The following is a 21,813-nucleotide window of genomic DNA, read 5'->3' as shown; positions in this document are numbered from 1 at the left end:
TCAACATTATTAATTATTCAGTTCAGTTGCTCAGTTGTATCCGACTATTTGCAACCCCATGAACTGCAGCACACCAGGCCTCCCTGTCCCTCACCAACTCTCAGAGCTTACTCAAACTCATGTCCATTGAGTCAGTGATACCATCAAACCTTCTTATCCTCTGTCATCCCCTTCTCCTCCCGTCTTCAATCTTTCCCAGCATCAGGGTCTTTTCCAGTGAGTCAGTTCTTCACATGAGGTGGCCAAAGTATTGGAGTTTCAGCTTCAGCATCAGCCCTTCCAATGAACATTCAGGACTGATTTCCTTTAGGATGGACTGGTTGGATCTCTTTGCAATCCAACGGACTCTCAAGAGTCTCCTCCAACACCACAGTTCAAAAGCATCAATTCTTTGGCGTTCAGCTTTCTTTATAGTCCAACTCTCACATCCATATATTATTACTGAAAAAACCATAGAGGACATTTGTCAGCAAAGTAATGTCTGTTTTTTAATATGCTACCTAGGTTGGTCATAGCTTTTCTTCCAAGGAGCAAGTGTCTTTTAATTTCATGACTGTAGTCACCACCTGCAGTGATTTTGGAGTCCAAAAAAAATAAAGTCAGCCACTGTTTCCCCATCTATTTGCCATGAAGTGATGGGACCGGATGCCACGATCTTTGTTTTCTGAAATGTTGAGTTGTAAGCCAAATTTTTCACTCTCCTCTTTCAATTTCATCAAGAGGCTCTTTAGTTCTTCTTCGCTTTCTGCCATAAGGGGTAGTGTCATCTGTGTATCTGAGGTTATTGACATTTCTCCCAGCAATCTTGATTCCAGCTTGTGCTTCATCCAGCCTGGCATTTCACATGATGCACTCTGCATATAAGTTGAATAAGCAGAGTCACAATATATAGCCTTGACATACTCCTTTCCCGATTTGGAACCAGTCTATTGTTCCATGTTCAGTTCTAACTGCTGCTTCTTGACATGTATACAGATTTCTCAGGACACGGGTCAGGTGGTCTGGTATTCACTTTAAGAATTTTCCACAGTTTGTTGTGATCCACACAGCCAAAGGTTTTAAAGCAGAAGTAGATGTTTTCTTGGAACTCTCCTGCTCTCTGATGATCCAACAGATGTTGGCAATTTGATCTCTGGTTCCTCTGCCTTTTCTAAATATAGCTTGAACATCTGGTAGTTCATGGTCCATGTATTGCTGAAGCCTGGTTTGGAGAATTTTGAACATTACTAGCCTGTGAGATGAGTGAGTGCAATTGTGTAGAAGTTTCAGCATTCTTTGGCATTGCCTTTCTTGGACTAGAATGAAAACTGACCTTTTCCAGTCCTTTGGCCACTGCTGAGTTTTCCAAATTTGCTGGCATATTGAGTGCAGCACTTTGACAGCATCATCTTTTAGGATTTGAGAGAAATGTAAATCAAAACTATAGTGATAAATATCAGCTCACACCAGTCAAAATGGCTATCATCAAAAAATATACAAACAATAAATGCTAGAGAGGGTGTGAAGAAAAGGGGACCCTCCTACATGTTTGGTGAGAATGTAAATTGGGGCAGTCACTATGGATAATAGTATGGAGGTCTGTAAAAACAGAGCTACCATATGATCCTGCAACCCTACTCCTGGCCATATATCCAGAGAAAAACATGCTCCGAAAGGATACAACAGCTTAATGTTCATTGCAGCACTGTTAACAATACCCACGATATGAAAGCAATCTAATGGCCATCAACATAAGAATAGATAAAGATATGGTATATATATATACAACGGAATATTACTTGGCCATTAAAAAGAATACCATAATGCCATTCGCAGGAACACGGATGGACCTGGTGATTATCATACTGAGTGAAGTAAGTCAGACAGAGAAAGAGAAATATCATATGATATTGCTTATATGCAGAATCTTATAATAAGTGATACAAATGAACTTATTTACAAAACAGAAACACTCACAGACTTAGAGAGCTATGGTTACCAGGCAGGAAGGGTAGGAGGAGACAGTAATAGAATTTGGAGCTGACATGTACACACTTCTGTATTTAAAGTGGACAACCAAGGACTGATGTGTAGCACAGGAAACTATGCTCAATATTCTGTAACAACCTAATTGGGAAAATAATTTGAAAAAGACACATGTATATTTATAACTGAATTACTTTGTTGTATACCTGAAACTAACACAATATGGTTAATAAACTATACTCCAATAGAAAACATAAAATTTTTTTTAAAACTGATGAAAGAACTAAGGATTGGAAAACTCTATTATATAGCAGTTTTCCTCCTAGCAGTTCACTAACTGCAAATCAGTCAAGACAATCTCATGGGAAACTGGAATAAATGTATTAGATAGAGTCAGACACTATTTTAAAAAAACAGGGACTCTATCTGAAAATATATACATATCACATATATTTACCTTGCAAATATCACTACCAAATAAAATTAAACAGCTAACAAATTCCTATAAACAAAAGAATGTTAAATATTTCCAATGTATTATATTCATAAAAGCAAGTTATACAAGGCAAACTTAAGGCACTACAAAATAAAGGTATACCTAGTGTGGGGAATAGCTCAGTTGGTAAAGAAACTGCCTGCAACACAGGAGACCTGGGTTCGAATCCTGGGTCAGGAAGAGCCACTGGAGAAGGAAATGGCAACTCACTCCAGTATTCTTGCCTGGAGAATCCCATGGGTAGAGCAGCCTGGCAGGCTGCAGACCCTGGGGTCGCAAGAGTCAGACACGACTTAGTGACTAAACCACAATGTTTGTATATGATAGATCATAACTAGACTTATCATGGTGATTATTTTGAAATGCACAGAAATACTGAATCAGTATGCTGTGTAACAGGAACTAATACAGTGCTGTATAGGTCAATTATAACTCAAAAACAAAGTCAGAAAATGAGACAAGATTTGCGGTTATCAGAGACAGGGGAGGAAGAATTGAATGATGGCAGTCTACATGTACAAAATTCCTATTATATAATAAGTTCTAGGTATGTAATGTATAACATGACAGATAAAATTAACACTGCTGTACGTTATATATGAAAGTTGTTAAGAGTAAATCCTGAGTCCACATCATAAGGAAAATTTTTTCATCTGTATGAATAAATGGATGTTGACTAAACTCACTGTGATAATCATTTCATGATATATATAAGTGAAATCATTACACTATTCACCTTAAACTTATACAGTGCTGTCAATCATAAAAAAAATGGAAGAAAAAACTTTTTTCGGTGGTATACCTGGGATTTAATTCAGAACACCCATTAATTTATAGGCTTTTGTTAAACAATTGATATTGGACACAATTATCTATAGGATGAAAATACTGGGAGTTTTAATAATGTTTCAATAGCTAACATTTTTAAAAACACTTTACCTAAGAGGAGAACCTTCAGGGATACTAAGAAACTATATAGTGTTTCTTTTATCACTCATTTTTTCCTGCTGTAAGTCTAGAATTCTGTTACTTCGAAGGAATACTGAAGGATGTAAATTAGAAAGCTTTTTATTTAACTATTCCTACTCTACCAAGGAAAGCAGTGAAGGTTTAACAGTATTTTGATAGCATCTGAATTGAGCCCACTTGCACAAATACAAATCCACTTTTATTTTAATACTGTAAGTAAGGATGATTATTTCTAGGAAAAGGACAGTTTGTAAAAACAAAACAAAACAAAAAAAGTCCTCCATTACATGAAGATCATATTTAGTGATCAATTGAAAGATTACATCTACAGTCATAATACTTTCTTTAGAGACTGCCCTCCTAAGAGTTACATCTGGTTTCTTGTATACATCGAAGATATTAGTTTCCTTGTAAGTTTTCTCTTCTATGAAAAAGAGTATTTAAAATGTGAAAACAACTGTGTTCCAAATGAAATACAAAAAAATTTTACATAGTATCATTAAAGGACCACCTTTTCTTGTGAATAATTTATAAAATCATTCAGAAAACAAAATATTTCAACTAGTTTGAAGCTATCAATAATCAAAGAGACCCTTGAAAGTGTTAGTTTCACTCTTGACTAATATATAAATTGGTTGTGGTGAAAATTTTTCTATTAAATTATTTAAAAGTCTTTTTAAAAAGAGACAAAAAGAAAAGTCAATTCATTAATACTACAGGCAAGGAGGCCTACAATGAATATTTAGAAGTCTGGGATGTATTTACCTTTAAATTTGCTAAAAGTGACTTGTACTGGAATCTTCCTAGAGTTGAGAAAAATTCTAATGAATAAAGAATGTACCTATGGCTGATTCATGTTGATGTATGGCAGAAACCAACACAATGTAAAGCAAATGTCCTCACATTAAAAATAAATAGATTTAGGGAGTGGGGATCGGGATGGGGAACACATGTAAATCCATAGCTGATTCATGTCAATGTATGGCAAAAATCACTACAATATTGTAAAGTAATTAGCCTCCAACTAATAAAAATAAATTAAAAAATAAAAAATAAGTAAAAATAAATAAATTTTTAAAAATAAGAATATATTTCATACTAGGAGGATAGACAGTACAAAACCAACAATAATAATTGAGTTAGCAGTAATATCAATGATTAGACACATCCATGGCTCAGACGGTAAAGAATCTGCCTACTAATGAAGGAGACCCAGGTTCGATCCCTGAGTCAGGAAGATCCCCTGGAGAAGGACATGGCAACCCACTCCAGTATTCTCTCCTGGAGAATTCCATGGACTGAGGAGCCTGGCCAGCTATAGTCTGTGAGGTCGCAGAGTTGGACAGGACTCAGTGATGAACATTTTCACTTTCATGAAAGTAATATTTAGAAATAGACAAATTAACATTATAACTTTATAGCTATATGCCCAGCCCCAACAAAAAAATGACAAGATATAATATTCCAATTTAACTTCCAGACTTAGTAAATAAATCAAGAGATGTACACTGTAGGATATAAATAGTAAATTTAGCAATTTTCTTTGTGTTGCTAAATAATCTCTCTTTACTTTCATGGATAAATATAGTTAAAACTCAAATATTACTAAAACTACAATAGACAAAAATTCAAATGGCAACAGTTTTCTGCGGTTCACAAACCTTTAGGCTGAGTATCAGACATAAAAGAAATGCCATCGTCATCTCTTTGTTTTTCTTTAGTGTAAGAAGTCTGCTTTGCATAATTATTGTCTGTCTTACTTGATTGTGAACTCCTGCAAAACAAAATAATATTATACTGAATTCTTCTAAGCAAAAATAAATTTAGAAGCCAGTTGGCATATATTCAAGATAAAAATAACAGATCACAAATAAAGTCTTATACAGCAGAGTATGTGATCTGAATAGTAGAAAGAATATTAAACTATTATTTGAGAAACGGGTTTTCATTCCTATTCTATCTTTAAATTCTCCATGTTCCTTTGAAAGAGAAAAACAAGAAATGTTTTATTCTTCCAAAATTGTGCACATGCAAACTGAACAAAGAATAATACAAGTGCTAAATATATCAAAGGAGTCTAAAAAGTAAACATTCCCTGAACACAAGTAGATGATAATCATACTTACATGTAAACAAATAATAAGTCAAAAGTAATTGTTAATATGTTTCAAACATAGTTCATGTATCAGAAGTTACATACAAAATAAAACTTAGGGTGTGGTAACAAATTTTACCTATAGAGAAAATAGTTTAAAGTATAAGCTACTGGTTAAATATTTAAAATGTATTAAAAGCAAGTTTTGGATGATGAACATAATATCACTATTATGAAAACATAATACAATAATAGTATGGGACATTAATACCTACCCCGCTTTAAGTAATCATTAGATCATCCAGACCAAAAAACAATAAAAATCAAGAACATTGGACTGAACCATAAACTTGACCAAACAGATCTAACATGTATTTATAAAACATGAACACAGAACATTCTCCAGGATGTTTTAAGATAGGTCACAGAGCAAATCTTAGAAAACATAAGACACACACACAAAAAACTTTTCCCAATCACAAGAGCTTAAAACAAGAAATCAATAACAGGAAGAAGTCTGAAAAGTTCAAAAAAATAGGAAGACTAAACAATGTGCTCCTGAAAATCAATTAGCTAAAGAAGACACCAAAAGGAAGATCAAGAAGTATCTTGAAACAAGTGAATACATAAGCAAAAATTTCAAAATCCATGAAATGTTCTACAAGGGAAGTTAATAGCAATAAAAGCTACATTAAAAAACAAGAAAGAACTCCAATGAAAAACCTCATTTTACACCTCTTGGAATCAGAAAAAAAATACAAATTAAGCCCAAAGTTAGCAGAAGGAAAGAACCAATAAAGATCAGAGAAAAAGTAAATTAAAAAGAAATAAGAAAAACAATAGAAAAGATCAAAAGTAAGAGCTTATTTTTTTAAAACAAACAAAACTGACAAACCTTTAGCTAGACAAACCAAGAAAAAAAAAGACTCAAATACAAACAGATCATCTAAAGACTACTATGAATAATTATATGCCAACAATATGGATAACCTATGGATAACCTAAGAGCCAGTCTATCCTAATGGAAATCAGTATTGAATATTCATTGGAAGACTGATTGATGCTGAAGCTGAAACTCCCAATACTTTGGCCATCTGATGTGAAGAACTGACTGATCTGAAGACCCTGATGCCGGGAAAGATTGAAGGTGAAGGAGAAGGGGACGACAGAGGATGAGATGTTTGTATGGCATCAATGACTCGATGGACATGAGTTTGAGTAAGCTCGGGGAGTTGGTGATGGACAGGGAGGCCTGGTGTGCTGCTGTCCATTGGGTCGCAGTCAGACACGACTGAGAGACTGAACTGGGGGGATAAAAAACCTACTGGCTGGACTAAGGGAAAAAAGACAGAAGACTTGTACAGGGCTGGCCAAAAAAGTTTGTTCAGGTTTTTTTCAGTACCATCTTATGGCAAAACCTGAACTTTCTGGTCAACAAAGTAAATAAAATCATTACAACTGGTAGCACAGAAATACAAAGTATTGTAAGTGATGATCACAAAAAGTTACGCGCCAACAAATCATATAACCTAGAAGAAAGGGACAAATAGAAACATACAGCCTACCAAAACGTATTATGAAGAAAAAGAAAATCTGAACAGATCAATAACAAATATAGAGACTGAATTAGTAATCAAAAACCTCCCAATACTGGCAATTCTATCAAATAAGAATTAATGCCAATCTTTCTCAAACTCTTTCAAGAAGTTTACGAGGAAAGAACACTTCTTTAGAAGGCCATCACTAATACCAAAGCTAGATAAGGACAGTACAGTAAAAGAAAAATATAAATCAAATGCCCCTGACACAAAGGGATGCAAAAACTCTCATCAAATTATTAGGAAACCAAATTCCACAACACATTAAAAGAATCATACACCATGATCAAATGGGACTTATACAGAGATGCAAGAATGGTACACCATACAAGAATCAACCAATGTGATAAAACACATAGGTAAAATGAAAGATAAAAATCATTTGATCCCTCAAAAGGTACAGAAAAAGCATTTAACAAAATTCAACATCCTTTCGCTATAAAACTTGAAAACCTGGGTATGTATGGCTGATTCATGTCAATGTTTGGCAAAAACCAACACAATTCTGTAAAGCAATTATCCTTCAATTAAAAAAATAAATTAAAAAAAAAACCTGGGTATAGAAGGAACATACTTCAACACAATAAAGGTCAATATCACAAATGACAGCTAACATCATATGAAACACTGAAAGATTAAAAGCTTCTCCTCTAAAATGAAGAAAGGTACCCATTCTGATCACTCTTATTCAACACAGTACTGGAAATACTGGCTAGAAAAAATTAAATATGAAAAATAAATAAATAAAAGGAATCAATATCAGAAAGGAAGACATAAAATTGTCATCATTTGCAGATGATATGATCTTATAGAAAGAAAACCTTAAAAAAATCCAGTCCAAAAAAAAAACTAATAAATGAATTCACTAAAGTTTGAGGATACAAAATCACCATGCTACAATCAGTTGCATTTCTACACACAAATAATGAACTATCTGAAAGAGAAATTGAGGGAAAAAATCCCATTTAAAACTACAGCCAAAAAATAAAAATAAAAAAAATAAAAAATAAAACTACAGCCAAAAAAAAAAACTACAGCAAAAAGAATAAAACTATACTTAGATATAATCTAGAAGGAAACAAAGCTGTACACTGAAAACTATAAGACACTAATGAAAGAAAGTGAAGAAAACACAAATAAATGGAATGATACTCTGTACTCATAGATGGAAAAAAGTAATATTGTTAAAATGTTCATCCTAGGCAAAGCAACTTGCAGATTCAAAGCAATCTCTATTGACATATCAATGACCTTTTTCACAGAAAGAGAACAATCTTAAAGTTTGCATGCAACCACTAAAGACCCCAAATAGCCAAAGCAATGTTGAGAAGGAAAAACAAAGCCAGAGGGATCACACTTCATGTTTCAAACTAAACTACAAAGTCATAGTAATCAAAACAATATAGAAAAATAGACACATAAATGAATGAAACATAATAGAGAGCCAGAAATAAATCCAGGCATATGTGGTCAACTCATGTATGACAAAGGGGCCAAGAATACACCATGAGAAAAGGACAGTCTCCTCAATAACTGATGCTGGAGAAGCCTGACAGCCACATACAAAAAGAATGAAACTGGACCAGTATCTTCTACCATATGCAAAAATCAACACAAAGCAAATGAAAGACTTACATGCATGACCTGAAACCATAAAATTTCTAGGAAAAAAACACGAGAGTAAGCTGGTTTGGGCAGTGATTTTTTGGATTAAACGCCAAAACAAAAACAACAAAAGAAAATAAGTGGAACCGCAAAGCTGTACATAAAGAAAACTATCAACAAAATGAAAAGGCAACCTATGGAGCAGGATTAAGTCATCTATCTCAAAAGGAAGGTAATATTCAAAATACATGATGTATAAAGAATCCATACAAATCAACCAAAAAAAAAAACAGAACAATTTCACTAAAATATGGGCAGAAAAACGAACAGAAGTTTCTCCAATGACTACAAGCAACCAACACGTACATGAAAAGGAGCTCAACATGCACTAATCATCAGGGAAATATATGTTAACACCACAAGGAAGTATAACCTCACAAATCCAAGAATGGCTATTACCAAAAGAGAAGAAACAAGTGTTGGAAAAGATATGGAGTTCCGTGGAAATGTAAGTTAGTGCAGTCACTATGGAAAACAGTATGCATATACCTCAACAAATTAAAAATAGAACATATAGTCTAGATATTCCACTTCTGGGTGTTTATGCTTAGGAAACAAAATCACCACCTCAAAAAGATACACGCACCCCCATGTTCACTGAAGCATTATCTGCAATAACCAAGACACGGAAACAACGTAAGAGCACATTAATAGATGAATGGATAAAGAAAATGTGACACACACAGACAATGGGATATATTTCAGTCATAAAAGAAAAAGAAACCCTGCTATCTGTGACCACATTAATGCGCCTTGAGGGCATTATGCTAAGTGAAATGAGACAAAGACAAATAGTGTGTGACTTCACTTACATGGGGACTCTAAACTTAAATACAAACCAACACATACATAGACACAGACAACAGGTTGGTGGCTGCTAGAGCCAGGAAAATGAAATGACTGTAGGTGGTAAAAAGGTACAAGTTTCCAGTTATAAAAAAAAATAAGTCTTGGGGATGCAAGGTACAGCATGATGACTATAGGTGTACTGTATATAACAATAACAATATATAACAATATATAACAATAACAATAGTGTACTGTATATTTGAAAGTTGCTTAGATAGTAGATCTTACAAGTTCTCATCACAAGAAAAAAAACTGTAACTACATGTGGTGATGTATGTTAACTAAATTTACTGTGTTAATCATTTTGCAATATATACATATATGAGATCATTGTGTTGTATATCTAAAACTAATATAATATTCTGTCGGTATCAATAAAATTAATTCAGTTAAAAAAGACAAAATGAAAAACAATTGAGAAAGCAATTTGGTACTAATTAGAGTTGCCATAAAATTAATTAAATCTTTACCAACAATCTTCTCACCCATGAAGATTATTAACAAAACAACTCATTATAGTATTATTTAACTGGGCAAAAATTCTGAAAATAAAAAATTTTAAAATAAAAAACTATAAAATTATTAACCTACAGCCTTCCTTTATAGTATAATATATAGCATTTACTACATTTTCAAAAGTATTTAACAACATAGAATTCCAATTTTTACTGAAGTATAATTGATTTACAGTGTTGTGTTAATTTCTAGTGTAGAGCAAAGTGATTCAGTTATACATGTTATGTATATATTCTTTTTCATACTCTTTCCCATTATGGCTTATCACAGGATACTGAATATAGTTCCCTGGGTAAATAGCAGGATACTGTTCTTTATCCATCCTATATGCTATAGTTTGCATCTGCTAATCTCAAAATTTTACTCCTTCCCCACTCCCTTAGAAATTTTTACATTTATAAAAGTACTAAAAAAATCAGCAAGAATAAATCAAGGATCCCTGTCCAATAAAACATGAGATATACACTAAGTGACCTCAGGAAAATTGCAGAGTAGGAAACATCTACTCATGTTCTCACCGAGACAACAACACTGGCAGAATCTGATGAACTTTGGAATTCTGGAGTCTACTGAAAGGCTTGTAACGTCTAGTCAAAAGGTTCAACAGTAACTTTGGTCAATTAAGGCCATTTGGATGGTAGCAGTTACCTATACCCCAGCTCTGAGACAAGTAGCCAAGTCCAAGTTCTTAGAACAGTTTGCACAGGCTTACAATGACCAGGATGAGCAATAAGGACCCTGTCTTTCAAATACTGGGAATCTGTTTTCTGATCACTGATTCCTGTCTCTGACTATGGATAAGGAGACAGAGAGACGGGCAGCCTTTGCTGTAACAACCATCACCATGTTTCAACCGTCTCCCCATTCAGCTAAAACAACATGCAGGAGATTAAAAGAGCTAGCACCTATTTCGTTCTATTTCTTCCCTTCATTTTTTCCTATTTCCTCCTTATGGGAAATAAATATTTAAGGACTAAGACATTAAAAAATAATCACAGGTACAAGGAAATTTAGAAGGTCACAAACATGACCATGGAAAGACATAGGCTCAGAAAAGACCTTTTATTTACATATTAGGCTGATACCTGGAATGGGGACTTATTGCAACAATTTTAAACCTAAGCAAACACAGGGGAAAAACCCAGCAAATGCTGGGGAAGGAGGAGAACCTGGTTTTCAAACATCGCATCTTATAAGGTCCAAATGTCAAGTTTTCAACAACAATAAAAAAATCACAAGACATTCAAAGAAACAGGAAAGAACGGCCAATTCAAAGGAAAAGCTAATCAACAGAACCTGTCCTTGAAAAAAAAAAAAAGAGGAGATAGAAAACTCAATAAGCAAAGATATTAAAACCACTATCTTAAAGATCCTCAGGGACTTGTCTGGCAGTTCAATAGTTAAGACTTGAACTTCCAATGCAGGGAACGTAGGTTCAACCCCGGTCAGGGAACTAAGATTCCCACAGGCTACACAGCGTGGTGAAGAAAAAAACAGACAGACAGACAGACAGAAAACCTTTAACAAAATCAAGAAAATGATTTGTGACAAGATGAAAATATCAATAAAAGACAAACCAAAAGGAAATTCTGGAGCTAAAAACGTACAATAACTGAAATGAAAATTTTATTAGAGAGATTCAAAAGCTGATTTGAGCAGGCAGAAGAAACAGCTAGTGAACCTGAAAATATGACCATAAAAAGGACCAAATCTGAGGAACAGAAAGAAGAGAAACTTAAGAAAAGTAACAGACCTAAGGGACGTATGGGACACCGAGAAAGGGACTAATGTACCCGCTGCTGGTGTCTCAGGGGAGAAGAGAGAGAAAAGGGCAAAGATATTATTGAAATAAACAATCACCAAAGAAGTCCAAATTTGATGAAAGACATGAATATAAATATCCAAAAAACCCAAGGAACTAAGCATAAACTGAATGAGACCTGTATCACGAAATGTTATAATTAAACTGTTCAAAGACAAAGGCAAAAAGAGAACTGTTTCTTGAAAGCACAAAGAAAAATGTGACTCATCACGCAGAAAAGATCCTCAATAAGATTATGAGAAGATTTCTTATCGAAAACCACACTGGCCAAAAACCACTGAATTGGTAAATTCAAAGGAAAAAAATCTGTCAACAAGGAATTCTATATCTGGCCATACTATCCTTCAAAACATGAGAACAAAATCAAGACATTCCAAGATAAACAAACCTACATAGCACATTAAAAAGCAGAGACATCACTTTGCCGACAAAGGTCCACACAGTCAAAGTTACGGTTTTTCCAACACTCATGTACGGATGTGAGAGCTGGACCATAAAGACTGAGCGCCAAAGAATTGATGCTTTTGAACTGTGGTGCTGGAGAAGACTCTTGAGAGTCCCTTGGACTGCAAGGAGATCAAATCAGTCAATCCTAAGGGAAATCAACCTCAAATACTCACTGGAAGGATTGAGGCTGAAGTTCCAATACTTTGGCCACCTGATATGAAGAGTCAGCTCACTGGAAAAACACCCTAAGTGAGGAGAAAGGCTGAGGCAAGATGGAAAAGAAGCAGGAGAGGATGAGATGGTTAGACAGCATCACCTACTTAAGGGACATGAATGTGAACAAACTCCAGGAGATAGTGGAGGACATAGGGAAAATTCTCAATAAAATACCCCAAATGGTTCATACTGCTATATATCCTAACCACATGGTTCCTGGGATGCAAGGATGGTTCAACATACAAGAATCTGTCAATATAATAGCCTGGTATGCCCCAGTCAATGAGGTCACAAAGAGTTGGACATGACGTGGTGACTAAACAACAACAACAAAGGTAAACTACAGCTGAGGAAAATCATTACCACTATAAGTAAAACCAGCCCTGTAAAAAAGACTAAAAATAACTGGTAAAAATAAATCCATGGATAATTATAAAATCTTCTATTACTGCAACTCTGGTTTGTGATATGCCTGTTTGTTTTATACATGGTTTAAGAAACTAACATATTCTTTAAATTATTAGACTATGCTTTTGAACAAACAACATATGAAGATATAATTTTATGACATCAATGATTTAAAGTATGTGAGGACAGAGCTATAAAGGAGCATAGTTCTGAATGTTACTGAAATTAAGCTGGTATAAATTCAAACATGGTTCCTGGGATGCAAGGATGGTTCAACATACAAGAATCTATCAAAATAATTACACCACATTAACAGAATAAAAGAGGAAAACCACATGGTCACGTCAATTAATACCGAAAAAGTACTTCACAAAATTCAGTACCCTATCCTGATGACTAAAAAATAAAATTCAACAATCTAAGAATATAAATACCTACCTCATCATAGCAAAAATCACATGAAAAACACACAGTAAACATCAAACTCAATGATGAACGCTGGACAGCTTTTCTTCTAGAAAAAGGAATAAGACAAGGATGCCCACTTTCACCACTTCTAGTCAACACAGTACTAGAAGTTCTAGCCAGAGCAGTTATACAAGAAAAATAAACATAAAAGCATTGAAACTGGAAAGAAATACTGTGTGCTTACAGATGATATGATCTTGCATGTAGGAAACTCTAAAGATTACACACATACACAAACACAAAAAATGATTAGAGTTAATAAACAAAAGAAGAAATTAAGAAAATAATTCTATTTACAATAGCTTCAAGAAGAGAAAAAAACTTAGCGCTTAACCAAGGAGACAAAAGACTTGTAAAATGAAAATTATAAAACATGACTAAAAGAAATTAAAGAAGATATTAATAAATGGAAACACAACTCATGTTCATGGATTAGAAGACTTAATATTGTTAAGATGTCAATACTACCTACAGCAATCTACAGATCCAATGCAATCTTATCAAAACCACAGTGACATTTCTTGCAGAAATACAAAAACTTATCCTAAAAGTATATACAACAAGAGCCAAAACAAACTTCAACAAATTTGGAAGGATCAAACTCCCTGATTTCAAAACTCACTACAGAGCTACAATAATCAACACACAGAGTACGAGCATAAAGACAAATAAGGAGACCAATGGAATAGAATAGCACCCAGAAATAAAGCCACGCATATATGATCAAATGATTTTCAAATGGCTGCTAAGACCTTTCAATGGAGAAAGCGCAGCTTTTTCAACAAATGATGCTGGAAAAACTGAATATCCACATACAAAAGAATGAAGAAGGACCCTCACCTAATACTCTTACACAAAAGTTAACTTAAAATGGATTAAAGGCCTAAAAGCATATACTGAAACTATAAAACTCTTAGCATAAGGGAAAATGTTCAGAACATTGGATATGGGAGTATTTTCTTGGATATGACATCAAATAGAAACATAGATAAACTGGACTTCATCAAAATTAAAACTTCTGGAGGCTTCCCTGATGGTCCACTGGCTTAGACTCCATGGCTCCACTGTGGTGGGCACGAGCTCAATCCCTGGTCACGGAACTAAGACCATGCATGCCACATGGCATTACCCAAAAAAAATTTTTTTCAATTAAAAAAAACTAAAACTATTGTACATCAAATGGCAGTAACAATAGAGTAAAAAGGCAACTCACAAAATTGGAGATCTATCTGCAAATCATACTTTATGACAATATTAATATATATTAATATCCAGAATAGAGAGAACTTCTAAACTCACAAATAAAAAACAACCTGATTCATCAATGGGCAAAGGACTCGAATACACATTTCTCCAAAGAAGATACATGAATGGCCAATAAACACATGAGAAAGATGTTCAATAACACTAAAACCACGTCAAAACCACAATGAGATATCGGTTCACATCCACTGGGATGGCGATCATGTAAACACAGAAAATATCAAGTGTTACAAAGGATGTGAAAAAAACAGGACCCTTGTGTACTGCTGTGGCGATGTAAAACGATGTAGCTTTACATTTACAGAAAACAGTACGGTGGTTCTTCAAAAAATTAATAATAGGATTATATGATCCAGAAATTCCACTTTCAGAAATACACCCAAAAGAACTGAAAGTATATAGAAACACAGATACATGTACACTGATGTTCATAAGTGTTATTATTCACAATCACCTAAAGGTGGAAGCAATGCAAGTACCCAAAGACATTTGTAGAAGACTCCAGAAAGGCAAAAACAACCAACACTTCAATTAGAAAACTTATCTCCAGCCAGTTGTTCTGGGTCTAATACCTCATTTTAAAAAATCATAAATTAAAACAGCAGCTGACTAACCTATTTTTATACTTCGGGATGAGGAGGTCTTCCCAAGAGCAAACCAAAACCAGGAGTCAAACACTGACAGATTTTACAAAATAAAACTTTTAAGTCTCAGTGCCACAGAAGTTACTATAAACAAAGTAAAATTACAAAAACAAACTTGAAAAAATTTTTCCAACACATGTAACAAAGAGATAATACCTTTCATAAGAGTTCTTACAAATCAGTAAGAAACAAATGAAACACCCCAATACACACAAGACTTAAGAGAAAGCTCATGTAAGAAATACAAAATCCGGGGCTTCCCTGATGGTTCAGAGTTAAGCATCTGTCTGCCAAAGGAGACACAGGTTGGGCCCCTGGTCCAGGAGGATCCCACAGGCCTTGGACAACTAAGTCTGTGCTCCACAGCTATTGAGCGGGTGCTCCACAGCCCTTGAGCCACAACTGCTTGGCCCACATGCTGCAACACCCAGGAGCCTGTGTACCCAGGAGCCTGTGCTCCACAATGAGAAGCCATGTGCCGCGACTGGACAGCAGCACCCACTTGCCACAGCTAGAGAAAGTCTGCGTGCAGCAAGCAAGACCCAGAACAGCTAAAAATAAATACATAAATAATGTTTTAAAAAAGAAATACAAAATCCATCTTCACTAAAACGAGAAATGACTGAAATGAAAACAATTACGTTTATTTCTGCCAACAAGTCATCAAAAAATTTCAATGCTATGACCTAATTCTGGTTAAAATACAGGAGAATGGCACTAAGGATTTACAAGAATAAATAGACAAAGACATATTAATATCATTCAGTTCAGTTGCTTAGTAGTATCCGACTATCTGCGACCCCATGGACTGCAGCACGCCAGGCTTCCCTGTCCATCACCAACTCTCGGAGCTTGCTCAAATTCATGTCTCTAGAGTTGGTGATGCCATCAAACCATCTCATCCTCTGTCATCCTCTTCTCCTCCTGCCCTCAATCTTTCCCAGCATCAGGGTCTTTTCAAATGAGTCAGCTCTTCGCATCAGGTGGCCAAAGTATTGGAGCTGCACCTTCTGCATCAGTCCTTCCAATGAACATTTAGGACTGAGAGAGAGTCAGGACTGACTGGTTTGATCTTGCAGTCCAAGAGACTCTCAAGAATCTCCTCCAACACCACAGCTCAAAAGCATCAATTCTTCAGCACTCAGCTTTCTTTATGGTCCAACTCTCATATCCATACATGACTACTGGAAAAACCATAGCTTTGACTAGATGAACTGTGTCAACAAAGCAATGTCTCTGCTTTTTAATATGATGTCTAGGTTGGTCATAACTTTTCTTCCAAGGAGCAACCGTCTTTTCATTGCATGGCTGCAGTCACCGTCTGCAGTGATTCTGGAGCCCAGAAAATAAAGTCTAGTCTCTCAGTGTTCCCACTGTTTCACCATCTATTTGCCATGAAGTGATAGGACCGGATGCCATGATCTTAGTTTTCTGGATGCTGATTAAGTCAGTCTTTTCACTCTCCTCTTTCACTTCCATCAAGAAGCTCTTTAGTTCCTTTTTGCTTTCTGCCATAAGGGTGGTGTTATTTGCATATCTGAGATTATTGATATTTCTCCTGGCAATTTTGATTCCAGCTTGTGGTTCATCCAGCCCGGCATTTCGCATGATATACTCTGTATATAGGTTAAAAAAGCAGAGTGACAATATACAACCTTGACGTATTCCTTTCCCAGTTTGGAACCAGTCCATTGTCCCATGTCCAGTCCTAACTGTCGCTTCTTGACCTGCATACGGGGTTTCTCAGGAGGCAGGTATGGTGGTCTGGTATTCCCATCTCTTGAAGAATTTTCCACTGTTGTGATCCACACAGTTAAAGGCTTTGGCATAGTCAATAAAGCAAAAGTAGATGTTTTTCTGGAACTCTCTTGCTTTTTTGATGATCCAATGGATGTTGACAATTTAATCTCTGCTTCCTCTGCCTTTTCTAAATTTAGCTTGAACATCTCAAAGTTCACGGTTCATGTATTGTTGAAGCCTGGCTTGGAGAATTTTAAGCATTACTTTACTAGCATGTGAGATGAGTGCAATTGTGTGGTAGTTTGAGCATTCTTTGGCGTTGCCTTTCTTTGGATTTGGAATGAAAATTGACCTTTTCCAGTCCTGTGGCCACTGCTGAGTTTTCCAAATTTGCTGGCATATTGAGAGCAGCACTTTCACAGCATCATCTTTTAGGATTTGAAATGGCTCAACTGGAATTCCATCACCTCCACTAGCTTCGTTCGTAGTGATGCTTCCTAAGGCCCATTTGACTTCACACTCCAGGATGTCTGGTTCTAGGTGAGTGATCACACCATCGTGCTTATCTGTGTCTTTTAGATCTTTCTTTATATAGTTCTTCTGTGTATTCTTGCCACCTCTTCTTAAGATCTTCTGCTCTGTTAGGTCCCTACTAACCGTGTACTAACTGACTATGTACTAACTATGTAGTAACTGACATCCCCGAGCTTTTTAACCACAAATTTTTTTTTTCTTATTTACAACCACCATATAAGTCTCTCCTAGTACTTTGCTACAAAGTCATTCAGTCATGTCCAACTCTTTGTGACGGTATGGACTGTAGCCTACCAGGCTCCTCTGTCCATGCAATTCTCTAGGCAAGAACACTGGAGTGATTGCCATGCCCTCCTCCAAAGGGTCTTCCCCACCCAGGGACTGAACCCTTGTCTCAGGCATCTCCTGCACTGGCAGGTGGGTTTACCACGCTTTCTGTTTCTCCTATTGGTTCAGTTAAGCCATGTACCAATTCAGCGACCTCATATCATTGTTTTGGTTAGGAATGCATACAATCACTCATTCAACAGATGTTTAGTGACTATGCAGAGTTCTAGAATCTGAGCATAAAAACAACAAAAAAAGAAAAGAAGAAGGGATGGATGGATGGATGGAGAAACAGATGGGTGGATGGGACAAAGAAAGATGAAGAACAGACATATGTCAGGGGAATGAATTTCAAATAGAAAAGATGCAGTAGGTAACTAAATTTTCATTACAAGTCTACATTCATTTTCCCAAAACACAGGTAAAGTGACCAAGACTTTCTGAAACTGACCCTTAACTATGGGCTGCTGGTTTCCATAGCGATTCCGGTCACCAGGGGAGAAAAGTTAACACTAGTTATTTAACAGTAAACACATTTGTCCCGGGGGGAGAACAGAAGAAGGCTCATGAGAATAAGTGCACAGTTTATTTTGAGTAGAGTTGTCACTAAACATACCTTTCAGATAAAAAGAAGCTCTTGTGAGGATTTAGATTTTGACAAGAGTCTAGGCTGCCATCAGATGATGAAGGAAGCTGCTCTGATTGCAAGTTGTCTGTGTCACCCAAATTGGCCTCAGTTACAGATGAGGTCGTTATGTATTTTCTTCCTAACTTCGTTCCCAGGACATTCGTCAATATAACTCTGGGTATCCTGTCATATAAAATAACAAACACTGTACTATGCTGAAATTTGCAGTAAAAAAAAATTCTAGGAAGTTGAAGTTTCAAACATTTTTAACTTGGCATAAGTAAGCTATTAGAATTATACCATCCTGGAAATCAACCCATAAATACTCAAAATTTTGGATGAACACTTTTTTTTTGTTTCTGGAAGTACTTACATCTTATAAACTGGCATAGACTGGCCTGCCACTATATGACTTTAACTATACTAGTGGATGCTATTGGAACTGCTTAAAATTTTAGCCAATTTTTCTCAAAAAACAAAAAAAAAGTTTTTTCTTTTCCAGTAGTTATTAAAAATACAGAAACTACAAACCAATTAAAAAAAAATCTTTTTCTCTTTCAATAGAAAGGGTTTTGGTAAATAATAACATATTCATAATTGGCAAATGATAAATGCTAAATCCAACAAGAAAGACATCATTCAGACTGCATCTATAGTAATAACAGATTCCTTAAGAGAAACAGCACATATATTGATGGTAATAAATATGCTTTACATAATAGCACCAGGAAAAAGCGTCAACAAAATTAATGTTTAGAAAAGTAAAGCATAATTTTTAAATTGGTGGGATTCATATAAAAACTAGTAATGCAAGCCTGTTATCTTCTTAAACAGAAGAGGGTGGCCTAACCTTCTCCTGGTTGCTGCTGCTGCTAAGTCGCTTCAGTCGTGTCCGACTCTGTGCGACCCCCATAGACGGCAGCCCACCAGGCTCCTCTGTCCCTGGGATTCTCCAGGCAAGAACACTGGAGTGGGTTGCCATTTCCTTCTCCAATGCATAAGACTGAAAAGTGAAAGTGAAGTCGCTCAGTCATGTCTGACTCTTCGCCACCCCATGGACTGCAGCCCACCAGGCTCCTCCGCCCATGGGATTTTCCAGGCAAGAGGGCTGGAGTGGCGTGCCACTGCCTTCTCCGAACCTTCTCCTGGTCAGCAAGCTGTTATTATGAACAACTGATACTCTTTGCCACACTACAATGGCGTCTTTAAGGCAAATATCTGACCCTGAACTGACAGGCCTAGACCAAATTATTGTGATTTTTAAAATCTGTGTTACTATTTTCTTTAAGTTTTCCTATCTCCTGTTTATGAGATGTCCCCCCTGACTGTCACTTGTAGCACTTTACTGACATTTTGTGAGAAATAACAGATAACACCTAGAAAGGACCAGAATACTTTTGTTTAAGTAAACAACATGAGCTTCCCTGTACTGTGCTACATTTGCTATACTCCTCAGAGGTACCCTTCAATGTTCAGTATAGAATAGAAGCACTGTTCTTTTCACTATGTTCCAGACAATGTATAATTTCAGATCCTAGGAGAACTGTAAAATACTTCAGTCTCCTCTCTATTTTAAACATGAAGAACTCAAAGCTCATAAAAGCTAAATGGTTGCCCAAGTATAAGCAACTCTAGCTCCTAGAAGAACCTGGGCTTTTGGGTTTTTAAAATTTTATTCCATTACACTGCATTTTCAATACTAACTTGCCACAGCATCCAGATAACTTGAGTTTCTCTGTAGATGCTTTAGGAATCCTTAAATATATCCATTTCCAGCAGAACCTCCACAAAAATGTACTGGGTTGATGAAGCAGTATATGATCTAACTCTCCGAACTCAAGAGTTTGAGTGAAGGAAGAAAGGAAATAAAGTAACCCACTTAGCACAATCAAGAACTGTGGAGAGTGAAGAACAAAGATATTTTTCTTTCTCCTCTCATGACTTAAGCCTCTAAGAATCCTATTTATTACTGTCTGCTTTGTATATTTGATGCCTGACAGAACCCTCCTTAAAATCCTGAATTTGAAGTAGGAATGAAGACAACGAAGGACCAGTAAGGAGTCTCGATATTTCTTCTGCCTGACCTCACACTAGGAATTGTTGTGAAATGAGTAAAGAAAACTCAACTGCAGTTCTCAATCTTTAAGGAGAATGTAGGAATATTAGAAGAGAGAATTTTATTCAAGTAAGAACTATTTTTCTTCAAATCAGTCAGTTCAGTCGCTCAGTCGAGTCCAACTCTTTCCGACCCCGTGGAATGCAGCACGCCAGGCTTCTCTGTCCATCAGCAACTCCTGGAGCTTACTCAGACTCATGGCCATCAAGTCGGTGATGCCATCCAACCATCTCATTCTCTGTCGTCCCCTTAGATTTTACTTACTTTTAAGAGATGAGAGAATTTGATACACTAGTTGGTAGCTCATTTTAAGAATTGATGATATACTCTTCATGGTCCCCTATTATTAGTAGTTCATAACAAAATTCCTACTTTATTTATGAAAAAAATTAAAGGTCAGAAATATGAAAAGCAGTATGGGCAGAGAGTTAGTTAAGAGCAAGGACTTTGGAGTCAAACACAGGGTGAAGTGTTTCAACTTCAACTAGTAATTATATAACCTTAGGTCGGGTACTTACCATAATTTATGCCTCTTATCACTGATCTCCTCATCTCTAAGATGTGGAGAATGGTAATATCTGCCTTAAAAATGATTAAGATTAAATGAAATACAAGATGTAAAGCTATTAGCACAAGTTCTGGCACATAGTCAATATATAATAAATGGAAGCTCACTTTAATCTTCCTACTATTGAAGTCTTCCCCAAACTTATATCTTTTCAATTAGCATTTAATTGTCATAATTTATCATGCTCTGCTCTGCAATCTTAATGAAAACATCTTCTTAGAAAAGCATATAATTAAATAGTTAGCAATACCTATAGTACTCCTAGCTCTTCATAATGCACACCATAGCCCAAATATCTTTCTTTAATTATTTACAACTTAATGTAATTTGGGTACCTTGAAGAAACAGAGTTTTGGGTGACAACCTTAGAGAATACAAATCTATAAAGTGATAACTAAGTTCATAATATCTAAACAGCCTTTTGATATACAATTTATAAATTAGCACTACCATGGAAATTCTAGGGCTAGCCAGCAGTA

At 35.7% G+C, this 21,813-nt stretch overlaps 1 protein-coding gene across 5 annotated transcripts in view; it reads right to left on the bottom strand.

Annotated features, from left to right (window-relative positions):
* Positions 1–21,813, bottom strand: part of SENP7 (SUMO specific peptidase 7) — a 152,896-nt gene that overhangs the window by 49,444 nt on the left and 81,639 nt on the right. For 3 of the 5 annotated variants that reach the window (XM_065913549.1, XM_065913550.1, XM_065913553.1), the window contains exons 7-8: positions 18,639–18,833; positions 5,092–5,204 (exon numbers count right to left, since the gene is read on the bottom strand). In XM_065913549.1, the coding sequence (XP_065769621.1) occupies positions 5,092–5,204; positions 18,639–18,833 (308 nt within the window). The remainder of the gene's footprint in view (positions 1–5,091; positions 5,205–18,638; positions 18,834–21,813) is intronic. The other 2 variants (XM_065913551.1, XM_065913552.1) reach the window with 1 other exon arrangement.

The sequence above is a fragment of the Muntiacus reevesi genome, chromosome 21, assembly GCF_963930625.1.
Source record: "Muntiacus reevesi chromosome 21, mMunRee1.1, whole genome shotgun sequence".
Classification (NCBI taxonomy): Eukaryota; Metazoa; Chordata; class Mammalia; order Artiodactyla; family Cervidae; genus Muntiacus; species Muntiacus reevesi.
Note: the sequence above shows the minus strand (reverse complement) of the source record. Positions and strands in the feature narration are given on the sequence as shown.